General features: G+C 41.9%; 1 protein-coding gene across 1 annotated transcript in view; it reads left to right on the forward strand.

The window, feature by feature from the left end:
* rab12 (RAB12, member RAS oncogene family) overlaps positions 1 to 13560 on the forward strand; it is a 36927-nt gene extending 23367 nt beyond the window's left edge. Inside the window, exons 5-6 of the mRNA XM_041189683.1 lie at positions 2095 to 2199; positions 11925 to 13560. Coding sequence (XP_041045617.1) covers positions 2095 to 2199; positions 11925 to 12035 — 216 coding nt within the window. The 3' untranslated portion in view covers positions 12036 to 13560. The remainder of the gene's footprint in view (positions 1 to 2094; positions 2200 to 11924) is intronic.
* Positions 13561 to 17020: the final 3460 nt, after the last annotated feature.

Here is a 17020-nt window from a genome sequence, read left to right on the forward strand (position 1 = left end):
AAACGATCCCACAATCAGCGCATCAGATCTAAGCCCTGCAGCTGCCACATCCAGTCGTGAAGGATAGTGGACAATTACACAACTCCCTGCACAAATCTTCCCTCAATGATGGGGGACCCCAGTACAACAGGAAAAGCCAAGACTGAAGCAATTTTAGCCAGATGTGCCAAGTGGATGATCCATCTCGGCCTCCTCCAGAGGTTGCCAACATTGCTGATGCTAGTCTTCAGCCAGTTCCATTCACTCTGTGATATCAAACAACTGAAGGCAATGGATATTGCAAAGGTTATGGGCCCATGGCAAAAATCTGACAACAGTACTGAAGACTTGTGCTCCAGAACCAGCCATGCCATTCCACACCCAGAATTGCCCAGGTATGTCCTGCCCACAAAAAGCAGGACAAATCCAACCCGGCCAATTACTGCCCCATTCTCCTCTCGATCATCAGCACAGTGATGGATGAGGTTATCGACAGTGCTATCAAGCAGCACTTACTTAGCAATAACCTGCTCACTGACCCTCTGGGTTCTGCCAGGGCCTCTCAGCTTCTGACCTCATTACAGCCTTAGTCCAAGCATGGACAAAGAGCTGAACTGGAGGTGAAGTAAGAGTGACTGCCCTTGACATCAAGGCAGCATTTGACTGAGTGTGGCGTCAAGGAACCTAACATGATTAGAGTCGAGGGGAATCGCAGGGAGAAAACTCTCCACTGGTTAGTCATCCCTAGCACAAAGGAAGATGGTTGCTGGCTAGATGCCAGTGTTGTAGCTGTAGTTGAACAGCTTGGCTAAGGGCACAGCTAGTTCTGGAACACGAAGTCTTCAGTAGTAATGCTGAAATGTTGTCAGGGTTCGTTAGTCTTTGCAATATCCAGTGCCTTCAGTCATTTCTTGGTATCATGATTAGCAAATTGAATTGGCTGAAGACTGGCATCTCTGATGCTGGGGTCCTCAGGAGGAGGCTGAGATAGATCATCCACTCAGCACTTCTGGCTGAAGATTGTTGCAAATGCTTCAGCCTTGTTGTTTGCACTGATTTACTGGGCTCCCTCTTCTTTGAGGATGGGGATATTTGTGGATCCGATTCCTCCTCCGGTTATTTGTTTAATTGTCCACCACCATTCATGACTGGATGTGGCAGGGATATAGAGCTTATGTCTGATCCCTCCAACAAGAGAGAATCTAGCCACCTACCTTTAACATTCAATGGTATTATTATAGCTGAATCCTCCTCCATCAACATTCTGGATGTCACCATTGACTTAACTGGACCAGCCACGTAAATACAGTGGATACAAGAGTAGGTCAGAGACTGTATTCTGCAGCAAGTAACTCATCTCTTGACCTTCCATAGTCATTCCACTACAAGGTGTTGATTGAATATTCTCCACTTGCCTGGGTGATTGCAGCTCCATCAATGCTCAAGAAGCTCACTATCGCCAAGACAAAGCCTTCTTGATCTGCACTCCATCTACCATCTAAACATTCACTCCTTCTACCCCAGCAGATAGTGCACATTATCTACAAGATCCACCATAGCAACTCACCAAAGCTTCTGCAAAAGCACCTTCCAACTCGTGCCCTTGACCAAATAGAACAAGGGCAACAGCTCTATGAGAACAGTACCTCTTCCAAGTATCCCTTGAGTCAAACATCATCCTGATTGGAACTATATTGCCATTCCTTCACTATTACTGGGTAAAATTCTGGAACTTCCAATCAGACAGCATTGAGTGTACATACTCCACATAGACAGCAGCGGCTCATGCATGCGGCTCACCACTGCCTTCTCTGGCTGCACGTTTGCAGAACAAGATGCGAGAGAGGATTCAATTATTTTCAATGCCTTTGTTGCCTTAACCTGTTCTCAGTAAAGTATAATAAACTTGGGCAGAGACTCTTCTGTGACTCATTCTTTCGTCTTGATTTTTGTGAGAATAGATTTGTATGTATTTCTTAACAAGTTGCCTATGTAGTGCCTTTTATAATTAAAATGGACTTGTTGGCCCTTTTAATGACATTTTTAATTTAAAATAAAAATGAAATTCTGGCTACAGGTTCTGTGTTAAATATCTTTAATGCTTTGTTTCCTTAGTTTGCCCTGCAGGTTACTGGGATGCGTTTCTGTGAAGCCAGTGCAAAGGACAACTATAATGTCAGTGAGATTTTTTTGAAGCTTGTGGATGACATCTTAAATAAGGCAAGTTCATTTAATTGAAGAATAAAGATTTAGAACATCAGGGTCTACTGTAACACTTCTGTGATCTTTATGTATGATTGAGGCAATTGAGTTCAAGTTACTCTGGAAGCTCAGAATGCTACATTGTAAAGATCAGTCCAAAAGTGGTGTATGAATTTGAATTGATTCTAATATGGTTTTAAAGCACTGTCTTATCACATGGATGGTGTTCCTATACATGGCAGCAACTTCAAAACATTCATGCAAAAGCAAAATACTGTGGAATGAAAACAGAGAATGCTGTTAATTCTCAGCAGGTCAAGGCAACATCAGTGGAGAGAGAAACTGAGTTAACATTTCAGGTTGACCGTCTTTCACCAGAATTGGAAAAAGAAAAGTAACAGGTTTTAAATAAGTAGAGGCAGGAAATGGGGGAAGAGGAGAAAAGAACAAAAGGGAAAGTCGGTGATGGGGTGCAGGCAGGGTCAATGAAAGACAAAAGGGATGACAATACAAGGCAAAAGAGGGTGATAATGGGATAAGTAAAGAAACAAAAGATGATTCCAGAGCAGAAGTGGATTGCCATTTTGGCCAGAGGACCACAGCTGGGTATGGGGACTGGCCATAAATGCTCAAGAAACTAACATAATGAAGATAAACTTTGGTATAATTAAGCACATAAGCTTTATTATCATGATAATATGCCATCATAACGATGCATTAAATACAATAGCAAAACCAAATGCGTCCCGTTTTTTTGCGCCCTTTTGGCTGAATGTGAACAATGCAGTTGGTCACCCCTCTTACAATGGTATCAAAGAACAAAGAAAAGTACAGCACAGGCCCTTCGGCCCTCCAAGCCTGCGCTGATCATATTGCCCGTCGACTAAAACATTTTGCACTTCCAGGCTCTGTATTCCTCTATTCCCATCCTATTCATGTATTTGTCAAGCTGCCTCTTAAACACCAGTATCATACCTGCTTCCACCACCCTAACAAATTCCAGACATTCACTACCCCCTGCGTAAAAAAACTTGCCCCGCACATCTCCTCTATAGTTTTCTCCTCTCACCTTTAAATCTATGTCCCCTAGTAATTGACGCTTCTATCTACTCTGTCCATGCCACTCATAATTTTGTAAACTTCTACCAAGTCGCCCCTCAATCTCCGTCTCTCTAGTGAGAACAATCCGAGTTTCTCCAACCTCTCCTCATAGCTAATAACCTCCAGACCAGGCAGCATCCTGGTAGACCTCCTCTGCACCCTCTCCAATGCCTCCATGTTCTGGTAATGTGGCGACCAGAATTGCACGCAATATTCCAAGTGTGGCCTAACCAAGGTTCTATACAGCTGCAGCATGACTTCCCAGCTTTTGTACTCAATACCCCTGCCAATGAAGGCAAGCATGCCATATGCCTTCCTGACTACCTTATTCACCTGCGTTGCCACTTTCATTGACCTGTGGACCTGTACACCAGATCCCTCTGCCTGTCATTGCACCTAAGGGTTCTGCCATTTACTGTATAATTCCTGCCTGTATTAGACCTTCCAAAATGCATTACCACGCATTTGTACGGATTAAACTCCATCTGCCATTTCTCCGCCCAAGTCTCCAACTGATCTATATCCCATTGCATCCTTTGACAATCCTCTTCACTATCTGCAACTCCTCCAACCTTAGTGTCGTCTGCAAACTTACTAATTAGCCCGGTTATATTTTCCTCCAAATCATTTATGTATACTACAAACAGCAAAGGTCCCAGCACTGATCCCTGCGGAACTCCACTAGTCACAGCTCTCCATTCAGAAAAGCACCTTCCACTGCTACCCTCTGTCTTCTATGACCAAGCCAATTCTTTATCCATCTTGCCAGCTCACCTCTGATCCCGTGCGATTTTACCTTCTGTACCAGTCTTCCATGAGGGACCTTGTCAAAGGCCTTACTGATGAGGAACCTTGTCAAAGGCCTTACAAGTTCGGTACCTTGCTTTTTCTCTCCACAAGTGCTGTCTGACCTGCTGAGTACTTCCAGCATTTTCTGTTTTTATTTCAGATTTCCAGTATTTGCAATCTTTTTTTTTCTCTTGCCAATACAAATATTATTTTACTGTGATCTACAGTATGGTGTTACAAGAACCACCAAGGGGAAAACGACAAAGAAAGGAGAGAGAAAATGTGGAGACCAAAAAGCATCTCAAGGCAGTCAGCATATCATGTGGGAGGGTACAGTGACCTGCACCCATCTCTTACCCCTCATTCCTAGAGCTGGGATTTAATAACTTCACAGCACATTTTTAAGAGGTGCTACCAAGTGCATCTGTAGCCACGAACTTGGTGGACCCCTTGTTGTTCGAGTATGTTCCTAATTTTCAGTTTTCTCAAAACGCAAAATCCAAACCTAAGCTCACAAGCTCTTCATTTTCTATTGCATTCGTCATCTTTCTTCTAAAAATCTAAACCTTAGCTGCAGACCTAGCAGGAACCAAAAATACTTTTCCAATTTTTATTTTCAGAAGTGCAGAAACAACTAACCTGTGAAATGTCTATCTCAAAATATTGAAACAGAGATTGCTTGTGGAGATTTTCAGTCATATGTCTTGGGACTTGGAGCAGGTAGCAGCATTTATACTTCAATATTTCAATCCCTTGTTCACCAGCAGAATCGAAAGTCATGTTTTTGTTGCAAATACAAATTTTTTACCCTCTGGTTCATTTGCCAATTACCTTACATCTGTGTTCTCTGGTTACTGACCCTGCTGCCAAGAGAAACAGTTCCTCCTTATTTACTTAATCAATACAGTTTATGATTTCAAACACCTCTATCAAATCTACCCTCAACCTTCTTTGGTCTAAGGAGAACAATTCCAACTTCTCTCATCTCCCTCCACGTCTTTAATACCATAAATACGGCTATTGGAATGTATAGTGTAAAAAGTTGATAGAGTGTGTACACAGATGCAAATTTTTTTTAATAGGTATATAGCCATTCTAGTGGGTGAAGACATTCTTCCTTTGCCAGTGCAAACCTAAAGATCCCTGGCACCCATGGCACCAGACCTCAACAAGAATCAACCCCTTCAATGAGGGATTGGGAAAAATGGGGAAACAAAACAATATAAAAGTTAACTTGACTTTTCATAAGAGTATTGAAACCTATGGGTAAAATAAGTTGAAGTTTTGAAATTTCTGTGTATATACTTGCAAAATCAAAAAGCTAATCTAATAAATGCTTTTGAAATGTATACTTAATTATGTGCAGCTTTCACTGTTTCCCCCATGCGCACTCATCCCTAACATGGCAGCCGCTCTCCCCAAATAGATTCTAGCTCCAGCCTTTGATCTGCTTCTATTGGCCTTGAAGCACTTTCCTTGAAGCTCTTGGGCATCTATGTTTTACTTTCACAGCTCCCAATGCCAATCGACCAGTCACCAGGAGCAATTGCGCATGCACACACAGTGCCATAAAAACAGAAAATATGAGCAGGTCGAGGTCATTCGGCCCTTCGAGCTTGCTCCACCATTCAAAATGATCATGGCTGATCCTCTGTATTAATGCCATGCTCCCGTTCTTTCTCCATACCCCTTGACGCCTTTACAGTCTAGAAATCTATTCCCTCCTTCAATATATTCAGTGACATGGCCTCCACATTGGCCTTCTCTGTGGTAGACAATTCTGCAGGTTCACCACCTTCTGAATGAAGAAATTCCTCCTCATCTCAGTCCCAAATGGCCTACCCAGTATCCTGAGATTGTGATCCCTTGTTCTAGACTCCACAGCCAGAGGAAATATCATCCTTGCATTCAACTGTCCAGCCCTGTCAGAATTTTAAAAGTTTCAATGAGATCGCCTCTTACTGTTCTAAACTCCAGTGAATACAAGCTTAGTCAACCCAGTCTCTCCTCATATATGACAATCCTGCCACCCCAGGAATCAGTCTGGTGAACCTTCACTGCACTCCCACTATGGCAAGCATACTCTTTTTCAGGTAAGGGTACCAAAACTGCGCACAATACTCCACGTGTGGTCCAACAAAGGCCCAGTACAGCTGCAGTAAAACATTGTTGCTTCTATACTCAAGCCCTCTCGCAATGAAGGCCAACATACCATTTGCCACCTTAACTGCTTACTGCACCTGCACGCTTGTTTTCAGTGATTGGTGTGCAAGGACACCCAGGTCCCTTTGTATATTTACATTTCCCAATCTATCACCATTTAAAGAATACTCTGCCATTCTGTTTTTTCCACCAAAGCGGATACCTTCACACTTATCCATGTTATATTGCATCTGCCATGTATTTGCCCACTCATTTGAATGCAATCTGTAATCTCATGGCCTGGCATAATTCCCATTCTACCATTGCCATCAAGCTAGGGCATCTACCCTGGTTCAATGAAGAGTGCAGGAGGGCATGCCAGGAGCAGCACAGGCATATCTAAAAATGAGGTGTCAACCTGGTGAAGCTATACCACAGGACTACTTGTTTGCCAAACAGCATAAGCAGCAAGTGATAGACAGAACTAAGCGATCCCACAACCGATGGATCAGATCTAAGCTCTGCAGTCCTGCCACATTCAGTCTTAAATGGTGGTGGACAATTAAACAACTCTCTGGAGGAGGAGGCTCCACAAATATCCCCATCCTCAATGATGGAGGAGCCCAGCATATCAGTGCAAAAGGTAAGGCTAAAACATTTGCAACAATCTTCAGCCAGAAGTGCCGAGTGGATGATCCATCTCGGCCTCCTGCAGATGTCCCCCGCATCACAGATGCCAGCCTTCAGCCAATTCGATTCACTCCACGTGATATCAAGAAATGGCTGAAGGCACTGGATACTGCAAGGGTTATGACAATATTCCAGAAATAGCACTGAAAACTTGTGCTCCAGAACTTGCCGCTGTTCCAGTACGACTACAACACTGGCATCTACCAGACTATGTGGAAAATTGCCCAGGTATGTCCTGTAGACAAAAAGCGGGACAAATCCAATCCGGCCAATTACCGCCCCATCAGTCTACTCTCGATTATCAGTAATGGAAGGGGTCATCAACCATGCCATCAAGCGGCACTTTCCTAGTGATAACCTTACTGACGCCCAGTTTGGGTTCAGCCAGGGCCATTCAGCTCCTGACCTCATTACAGCCTTGGTTCAAACATGGACAAAAGAGCTGAACTCCTGAGATGAGGTGAGAGTGACTGCCCTTGACATTGAGGCAGCATTTGACCGAGTGTGGAATCAAGGAGACCTAGCAAAACTAGAATCAGGGGGAAAACTCCACTGGTTAGAGTCATACCTCACACAAAGGAAGATAGTTGTGGATGTTGGAGGTCAGTTATCTCAGCTCCAGGACATCACTGCAGGAGTTCCTCAGGGTAGTGTCCTCGGCCCAACCATTTTCAACTGCTTCATCAATGAGCTTTCTTCCACCATAAGGTCAGAAGTGGGGATGTTCGCTAATGATTGAACAATGTTCAGCACCATTTGTGTTCCCTCAGATACTGAAGCAGTCCATGTCCGAATGCAGCAAGATCTGGACGATATCCAGGCTTGGGCTGACAAGTGGCAAGTAACATTTGCACCACACAAGTATCAGGCAATGACCATCTCCAACAAGAGAGAATCCAACTATCATCCCTTGATATGCTGTGGCATTACATCAATAAATCCCCCACCATCAACATCCTGGGGGATTACCATTGATCAGAAACTGAACTGGACTAGCCATATAAATATTGTGGCTACAAGAGCAGGTCAGAGGCTAGGATCCGTGCGATGAGTAACTCCACTTCCTGGCTCCTCAAAGCCTGTCCATCATCTACAAGGCAAAAGTCGGGGGTGTGATGGAATACTCTTCACTTGCCTGGATGAGTGCAGCTCCCACAACACTGAAGAAGCTTGACACTGCCCAGGACAAAGCATCCCGCCTGATTGGCACCATATCCAGAAACATTCACTCCCTCCACCACCGATGCACAGTAACAGCAGTGTGTACCATCTACAAGATGCACTGCAGGAATTCACCAAGGCTCCTTCGACAGCACCTTTCAAGCCCACGACCACTATCATTGAGGTGGATAGTTGCAAATAGATGGCAACACCACCACCTGGAAGTTTCCATCCAACTCACCATCCTGCCTTGGAAATATATCGCCGTTCCTTTACTGTTGCTGAGTCAAAATCCTGGAACTACCTTCTTAACAGCATTTGATGTACCGATACCCCATGTACTGCAGCGGTTCAATAAGGCAGCTCACCACCACCGCACCAGGGATGGACAATAAATGCTGGCCCAGCCAGGAAGCCCACACCCCATGAATGAATTATTTTTTTTTTAAAAATCACTCAACTTGTCTAAATTGCCTTGAAGCTTCTTAACATCCTCCTCACCACTCTCACATTCCCACCAAGTTTTGTGTCATCAGCAAACTTGGAAATATTACATTTGGTTCCCTCATCCAAATCAACCCCACTAGTCACTGCCAGCCACTCTGAAAAAAGACCCATTTTTTCCTACTCATTGTTTCCTGTCTGCTAGCTGATTCTCAATCCATACCAAAATAATACCTCCAATCCCATGTGCTTTAATTTTACATATTAACCTCTTATGTGGGACTTTATCAAAATCTTTCTGAAAATCCAAATACACCACATCCAGTGGTTCTCCCTTATCTCCTCTGCTAGTCATATCCTCAAAAAACTCCAGTAGGTTTGTCAAATATGATTTCCCTTTCGTAAATCCATGTTGAGTTTGTCTATTCCCGTTGATATTTTCTAAGTGTCCTGTTATCATACTGATGTTAGGTTAATTGGTCTGCAATTCCCTGTTTTCTCCCTTCCTCCTTTTTTAAATAGTGGGGTTAAATTTGTCAGCCTCCAATCTGCCAGGTCTGTTCCAGAATCTACAGAAGTTTGGAAGATGACAACTGCATCCATGGCCGCCTCCTTTAGTACCCTGGGATGTAGATGTTCATGTCTTGGGGATTTAACGGCTTTCAGTCCCATTAATTTTTCCAGCAGTTTCTTTTCAGTAATACTAATTTCCTTCAATCTCCCCTTCTCACTAAACCCTTGGCTCCCTTGCATTTCTGGGAAGTTTTTTGTGTCTTCCTCTGTGAAGTTGGATCTAAAGTAGTTGTTTAATTATTCTGCCATTTCTCTGTTCTCTCTTATAAATTGTTCCATTTTGGACTGTAAGGACTGTTGGATTTGTCATCACTAATTTTTTTTTAACATTTTTAGAAACTTTTGCAGTCCACTTTTATGTTCCTTGCAAGTTTACTCTCATAATCTATTATTTCTCTCTTAATCAAACTCTTGGTCCTCCTTTGCTGAGTTATAAACTGCTCCTAATCCTCAGGCTTGCTACTTTTTCTAGCAAATGTGTATGACTGCTCCCTGAATCTAATACTATCCTTAATTCCTTTTCCTGTTGTGTTTTTGTGCCAGAAAGGAATGTATAACTGTTGCAATACATACATTCGTTCCTTAACTATTAGCCATTGCCTATCCACAGTCATGCCTTTTAATTAAGTTTTCCAATCTATTAGCCAATTCAATCTTCATGCATTCGTAGTTTCCTTTGTTTAAATTTAGGATCCTAATTTCAGAATGGATTACTTTACCTTCTATCCTAATGAAGAATTCTATCATGTTATGGTCACTCTTCCCTAAAGGACCCTGCACAACAAGATTATTAATTAACCCCTTCTCATTGCACAATACTAAATCTAGGATAGTCTGTTCCCTCGTTGGTTCCTCCACATACTGGTCTAAAAAACCACCTCGTACACACTCCAGGAATTCATCCTCCGCAGTTTGCCCAGTCTTTATGTAGATTAAATTCATCCATGATTATTGTGGCACCCTTGTTACATGCATCTCTAATTTCCTGTTTAATACAGTCCTCTACCTTACCACTACTGTTTGGAGGCCTATGGACAGCTCTCACTAATGTTTTCCATGCCTTGTTGCTTCTTAGCTTTACCCAGACTGATTCTACATCTAGATTTTCTGAGCCGATATCCTCTCACTATTGCACTGGTTTCATCCTTAACAAACAATGCCACATCACCTCCTTTTCATTTTTGCTTGCCCTTGCTAAATATTGAGTACCCAGTCTTGGTCACCCTGCAGCCATGTCTCTGTAACCACAATCATGTCGTACCCATTTACATCTATTTGCACTGTTAATTGATCTACCTTATTGCAAATGCTCCATGCCTTCAGAGATACAGTGCCTTTAGACTTGTCTTTTTAACATTTTTACACATAGAATGCGGCGCCTGGACAAGGCCTGTGCACCTTATGTATCCTTCCCTGCTGCAGCTGCTGACTAGATTGGAAGCTCTTGTGGCCTCATTTGCCCAGGTCTGGTCTAGAGAAGGTGTAAATGGGAATAGCAGGACCATTACCAACAATTGCTGTCTGAAAAAATGGGGGCTGTGGCTATGATCTGAAATTATTGAACTCTTTGTTGAGTCTAGTAAGCAGTAAAGTGCCTAATCAAAAGAAGAAGTTCTGTTCCTCAAACTTCCATTAGGATGTTCAGCAAAGCAATCACCCAATCGGCGTTTGGTGTCTCCAGTGTAGAGGAGATCGCATAGTCAGCTGTGAATATAATATACTAAATTGAAAGGAGTACAAGTAAATTGGAAAGTGTGTTTCTGGCCTTTGGACGTTGGGATGCAAAGAAGTAAAAGGCCAAGTATTACATCTCCTATACTTGTGTGGGAACTTTCAATGGAAACGGGAGAGGATGTTGGAGGTGATTGAGGAGAGAACCAGGATTTCACAGAGGGAGCAGTCCGTTTGGAATGCTGAAAGGAGAGGGGAAGGTGGCATTGGTGACATCAAGCAGGACTTGGTGCCATTTTGAAGGAGGATGATCTGTTGCATGTGGAAGGTGAGGCCAAGGGGAACTCTGTCATGGGTCTGGGAGGAGTGAGAGCAGTGGTGTGAAAAATGGGTTGGGTGTGATCAAGGGCCCTGCTCACCATTGTGGAGGGAAATCACAGTTGAAGAAAAAGGACTTTGTTGGTCTGCTCTTGGTTTCATCTCATTCTTTATCCTTCTTACTTTTCCTTCCACTTTCAAAGAAATATGATCTCGTGGATGAGTGCTCGTGGCTGTCATGCATTCCCCAGTGATTTGTAGTGCTAGCAATTTATTTCATAGCAAACTGAGCAGATGAACACACAAATCATAGCCTTCAAGAAATATTGAGTGCTACTTTTAACACCACACCCAATTTCAGGGCTGCCTCTCTTGAAGATTTAGCATAAATGCTACCAGTGGAGCAAGTGGCTGTTCTCACTTGCTGGTCTAGGTGGACATCCTCCAGCACTGGGGGATGGTCAGTGGCCAAGATTGTTGCAACACAACAGACTGTGTGTAATCTTATCCAAGTTGTTTATCAATATATTCCGCAACTTTAGAAGCCTTGCTGCCAGTGTTTATGTTTCACATGAACCTCCTCCCAATCCCCTCCTTTAGTCCTACCAGTAAAGCCTTCTATTTTTTTCTTCTGTATTTGTCCAACTTCTCTATAAATGTGCTGTGCTGGAACGTTATATAATACTGAACTGTGTTGGAAATTTACAATGAATGATTAAACATTATAGCAATGTTTATTATTCTATAAAGTTTGTTTTCTTTTCTGAAGTGTGCTTGAATCGTTAGCCTGGATTTTCTTGAAATTAATTTTGAAACTCAGAAATGTAATATTTTATTTCCACCCTAATTTTCAGATGCCCGATGTACCCAGACGTGAATTATCAAACAGCATCCTGTCGCTGCAACCGGAGCCTGAAATTCCTCCGGAACTCCCGCCACCTCGACCGCATGTTCGCTGCTGCTGACCAGTACTTTTCTGCTCCCACGCCATACTATGCTCGTACCCATGTCTCTGCGTTGCTGTAATACAATCAGCCTCGCCGTTGTCATCGTTGCACTTTGTAGGAATGATCAAAGAGGAGCTCAGACTAACTTTGTCTATGTGTGAGATTTTAAAATGGTATAGGATCAAATGACACTTCAGAATAACTGCACATGGTTTTTTTAAAAAAAAAATCCTCTGATCTCTGGCAAAGTTGATGTTTTCTATTCTAGTACTGTATTTATTGTTGGCGTGCAGTACCACGTGTTTCTAATGAGTTCGAAAGGACAGTTTTTTGGTACTCTAAAGAAAATCAGTCTGCTGAAAATGGCTGTCTAATAACTAGTGCAAAGCTGCCGTTTCCCCACAGTTCGGCACTTTAATGCTACCTTCCTTTCATGAATAGTGCCAAGATATGCACATTACAGCAGAACTAATAAAGCAAATTTGGAATATATTTTAGGAGGAACGAATCCCATTAGGTACACGGTTTTAGTCTAGTGCATTTGTATGTCGATGCAGAGACTGCTATATGTACTTCTTCCTCCCTCAACCTTCAAGTGTTGGGAACTAAAAGGTAACGTTAAATTGCGATTTCAGTCACTTAGAAAAGCACAGTGTATACCATTTGTAGCATAAAGGAATTGTCCCGAATCTGTTGCAAAGAATAATCAATGCACAGTGGCAGAAAAGGGTCATGCAATTTGGATCTTAATTTACTTTGTTTCAAAGACATAACACTATATAGTGGAAAGAGCAAAACTAAGATCCTTCTGCTTCAGTTCTCATCAGAAAGCTGACTGTTAAGAAAAGACACTTTGTGCTCACTTTGGAAGCACATATACTAAAAGCTAGGGGTGGTGTGGGCTAAGATTTTAGGTGGGTATTTTATAATGTATATGAAATTTCAAGTGGGCATTTTATAGAAGTTGCCTTATTAAGATCAAATATTTAAATTTTGGTCTGTTCAGAACCGTTTTGATTGTGCAAATGACTGCACCTCACACTTGCATCATAACAGTGAGCAGCACTCCCTTATAATATTGTTGAGTTTCAATTTCAGGTGCCAAGCACATTGTCAAATGGGTGCATTTTTACTTACAGAAAACCCACTTCAGACAAGGCTCGTAATACGAGCAACAAAGTAGCTTCCGTACCCAGTATTGCAGATTATTGTAGAAATATGTCAAATAAGAGTACAGTATTCATTTTGTTTATATTAATGGTCAAGGAAGTAATTTTGATAACTTAAAGAACATTATGTATCATGGAACCCACAACAGGACAGATTCACTTTACACCTATACAGCTGTTGATTCCAGATTGTGCTCGAAGACATTGCTTTACATGGAGTATGAAGTAGGTCTTCCAACCCATTAGTGCATGTGTTATTTAAAAAGTGAAGTCTGTCTCTTTTGTTGGTGTAGCTAAATTTTTTTTTTGATGGATTAAAATGTAAGCATGGTATGTAAAATTGTGACCTATTAAAACTATATATGCCTAAACTACTGAGCTGTTAACATTTTCATTTCCTAAGCAAAGCAATATTGACAATGGTCAAATCCAAAGGGGAATATATAAGGATGCGACTCTTGTCCATGTTTGGAATGGCAGTACAGGTGAGCATTGTTCAAGATCATTCCTTGGCTCTTTTAAAGACAGCTGCAACTTGTTGCCATTCACACAAATTTAAAGTTACTACACATGATTAACAACTATACTGTATACGATTATGTACTTTCTCAAAAAAAAGCTTCAGCAAAGACTTGGAAGAATTTTTATTGGCCTTAATGCTGCTTAAAATTAATGTTGGCTTGGAGTATGGCATATGTTTGTGGGCCTATTTTTATCGATTTAGGGCCTTCAGGGCCCATCATAAGGTTATTCCAAACCTTCAAAGAATATTTGCCATGCTTTACAAAATGTAGCAACTCTTTTGAGGCTACGGGTTTTATTTAAGTGAATTGGGCAAGCTTACTGATGCTGCGCATGGTTACTATTTTTGCCCTTGTACCTCAAAAGTTACCTTCATTAATTCAGCTTCAATACTGACTAGTTTGTTAATTACTGCACCCATAATTTGTATGCTTCGGGCCTCAAAAGACAGAAATATACTTCAAGTATGGATCTTCCTTTCCCTGTGTAACTATCACTGCACATCAGAGGAGATCAGTCCTCATGTCATGCTAAGACATTTGAGAAACAAAGTGCTATATGTAATATTGATTTTCCTTCAATCAAGTATTACATTGTCTGCAAATCTTCCAAGTCTTTACTGTGGCTTCAGAGCCTTAAGCAGATTGTTTATAGAGTCTCCTCTTAAAGGGAAAGGTAGAAGTCAAATATAATGCTTTATAATTGTTTCATTGCAGCAAAATAAAATTAAACTTTAAACATGTATTTTTTAAAACCACTGAGTGAGGACCCCAGCCCCCCACTTCAGCTGTAGACTATCTTTATTGATACATTTTTAAATAGTTTGTACTAAGTAACCATGGAAAAGGGCAGTGGAATATTCTGATCACTTGGACTGTAAATTTTCTTCAGGTACAGGGTACTTAGGAGTCTATGCTCTCTTTATAACTAGAGCAGACATACGTTCTTTTTCCAATCTCCAACCAATCATACAAACCTCAAAAAGGTGTTCTTGACTTGAATTCTACACTACTACACATTGTCTAATACAGAGGAAGGTAAATAGTCATTTAGTACAGAACTTGAGTATTGCTGAAAGAAGAGACATTTTGTCAAAGTTTTTTGTCTTGGAGTCATCAGGACTATTTGCAAAAATACCAATGTAAGGGAAAACAATTTACACCATGTGAAGAGAGTATATTGGTTGGCAAGTGGACTCTGATTGGTAGAGGTGTTGCTTTGGAGAATGCATCAGTTAATGGTGACTGACAGTTAACTGCTGAGCATTGTTTGAAATTTAAAGCAGGCAGCTTGATTCTGTTTAAAGCATTGCCCTGAGGAATGAACCAGCGAATGGCTGTCACTTATTTTGTTTAGCTGAAATAGGTGCAATGTGTGTACATGTTCTTTCTGTCTGCAAAGAACAGAGCCTGTGTATTAAAATATGTAGCTTCTAGTACACACAAATGCGCAACACCATGAGTCTGACTGACAATCTTAAATTGGTTGTCGGTGTAAATCTTAGCATGCAGGATTATTTAGCAAATGCTGTACAGTCACGGAATCACATCTAATGTTGGATACTTGTGTTTTGAATGCATGCTATTCTTAATGACAGGTCTGAATTTGTATTCCTTGGACCTGCTGCTCAATATAACCAGACAGCTCAAAAGTAAGTTTTAAAAAACGCTTATTGGACTTGGGTAAGAACGATAAGCTGCCACGTGTTCTTCCTCACGGCTCACTGCATCTGCATACGTTTGGGCTGCCCAAGACACAAAATTGATGTCCCTTTACGCACTATTATCTGTGACTATTTTTGCACAACATGAATTGGTCAAATGGTTGGGCAAATTGTTACATTGCCCATTTGACATTGCCAGCCTATTCACTAATTTTCTGCTTTGGGAAGCCATAGATATTTGTGCTGCAGCACTATGTCATGGCGATTTTGACTGACCGACCAATTGTCTGAATCGGTACTCAATGAAATTATGAACTCGACAACTCGTGCAGCTGAGTTCAGTTTTAATGACACCATGTGCTCCCAAACCGATGGAGCTGCCATGGGATTCACTGCGGCCCAGCTCTTGCAAACATCTTTGTTGGATTCCATGAGAAACGTGTCTTTAATGGATTGACACCCCACTCCTTGTATATTTCCGATATGTGGATAATGCGTTTGCCATATTGAAATCTGCAGCTGCATGTAATAATTTCTATGCATGATTTAATGGGCTTCATCCTGCGCTCAAATTCACCTTTGAAATGGAGCAGTCAAATGAACTCCCCTTCCTTGGTGTACTAGTTAAGAGGTCTGCCAGTGGATTCTCTACCACGGCCTACAGAAGCCTTCCCTCACTGGTCAATATAGGCATTGGGATTCTTACAGTTCTATGCGCTATAAGATTGGCCTTATCGGCAGCTTCGTAAATAGGGCCTGAGCCATTTGCTCACCATGCAAGCTTGATGCTGAAATAGGGCACATCAAAGGCATCCTGCAGAACAATGTCAACCTTGATCAGATCATTTTGTGCTGTAAATTGAGCAAACCCAGTCTACCTCAGATTACCCTGGAAGGGCAAGGTATCTCAAAAGTTTGAGCAATGGGTGAAGCTAGCTGTTTCGCGCTGCTAATATGGAGTAGCGACATGATTGGTATTCACCACAATAGCATGCTGCCATCAAGCCAAAAAAACATTCAACCTGTCACACATATGTATAATGCAGTATATGAATTTCAGTGCCAGTGTGATGCTAGGCAGGATCGTTCAAACAGCATGTCCCTTTCGTTGTTTGCAATTGGCAGGGTGCAGACTGTACCCAACCAGCCCGTACTTGTGTAACTCAAAACACAGTGTTCAACATTGGATATGATTCTGTGATTGGACAACATTTGCTGATGCTGACAACCAATTTAAGATTGTCAGTCAGGCTTGCAGTGTGGTGTGTTTGCATGTACTGAAAGCTACATATATTAATGGAAACATAGAAAAATAGAAGCAGCAATAGGTCATTTGGCCCTTCGAGTCTGCTCCGCCATTCAATATAATCATGGCTGATCCTCTATCATACTCACGCTCTCCCCATACCCCTTGATGTCTAGAAATCTATTTCCTTCTGAAATATATTCAGTGACTTGACCTCCACACCCCTCTGAGGTAGAGAAATCCACAGGTTCACCGCCCTCTGAGTGATGAAGTTTCCTCATCTCAGTCCTAAATGGTCTACCCTATATCCTGAGACTGTGACCCCTTGTTCGAGATCCCCAGCCAAACCCTGTACCCAGTCTGTCCAGCCCTGTCAGAATTTTATGGGCTGAATTTTCCCCAT

Source organism: Carcharodon carcharias, chromosome 6 (genome assembly GCF_017639515.1).
Source record: "Carcharodon carcharias isolate sCarCar2 chromosome 6, sCarCar2.pri, whole genome shotgun sequence".
NCBI classification, from domain to species: Eukaryota; Metazoa; Chordata; class Chondrichthyes; order Lamniformes; family Lamnidae; genus Carcharodon; species Carcharodon carcharias.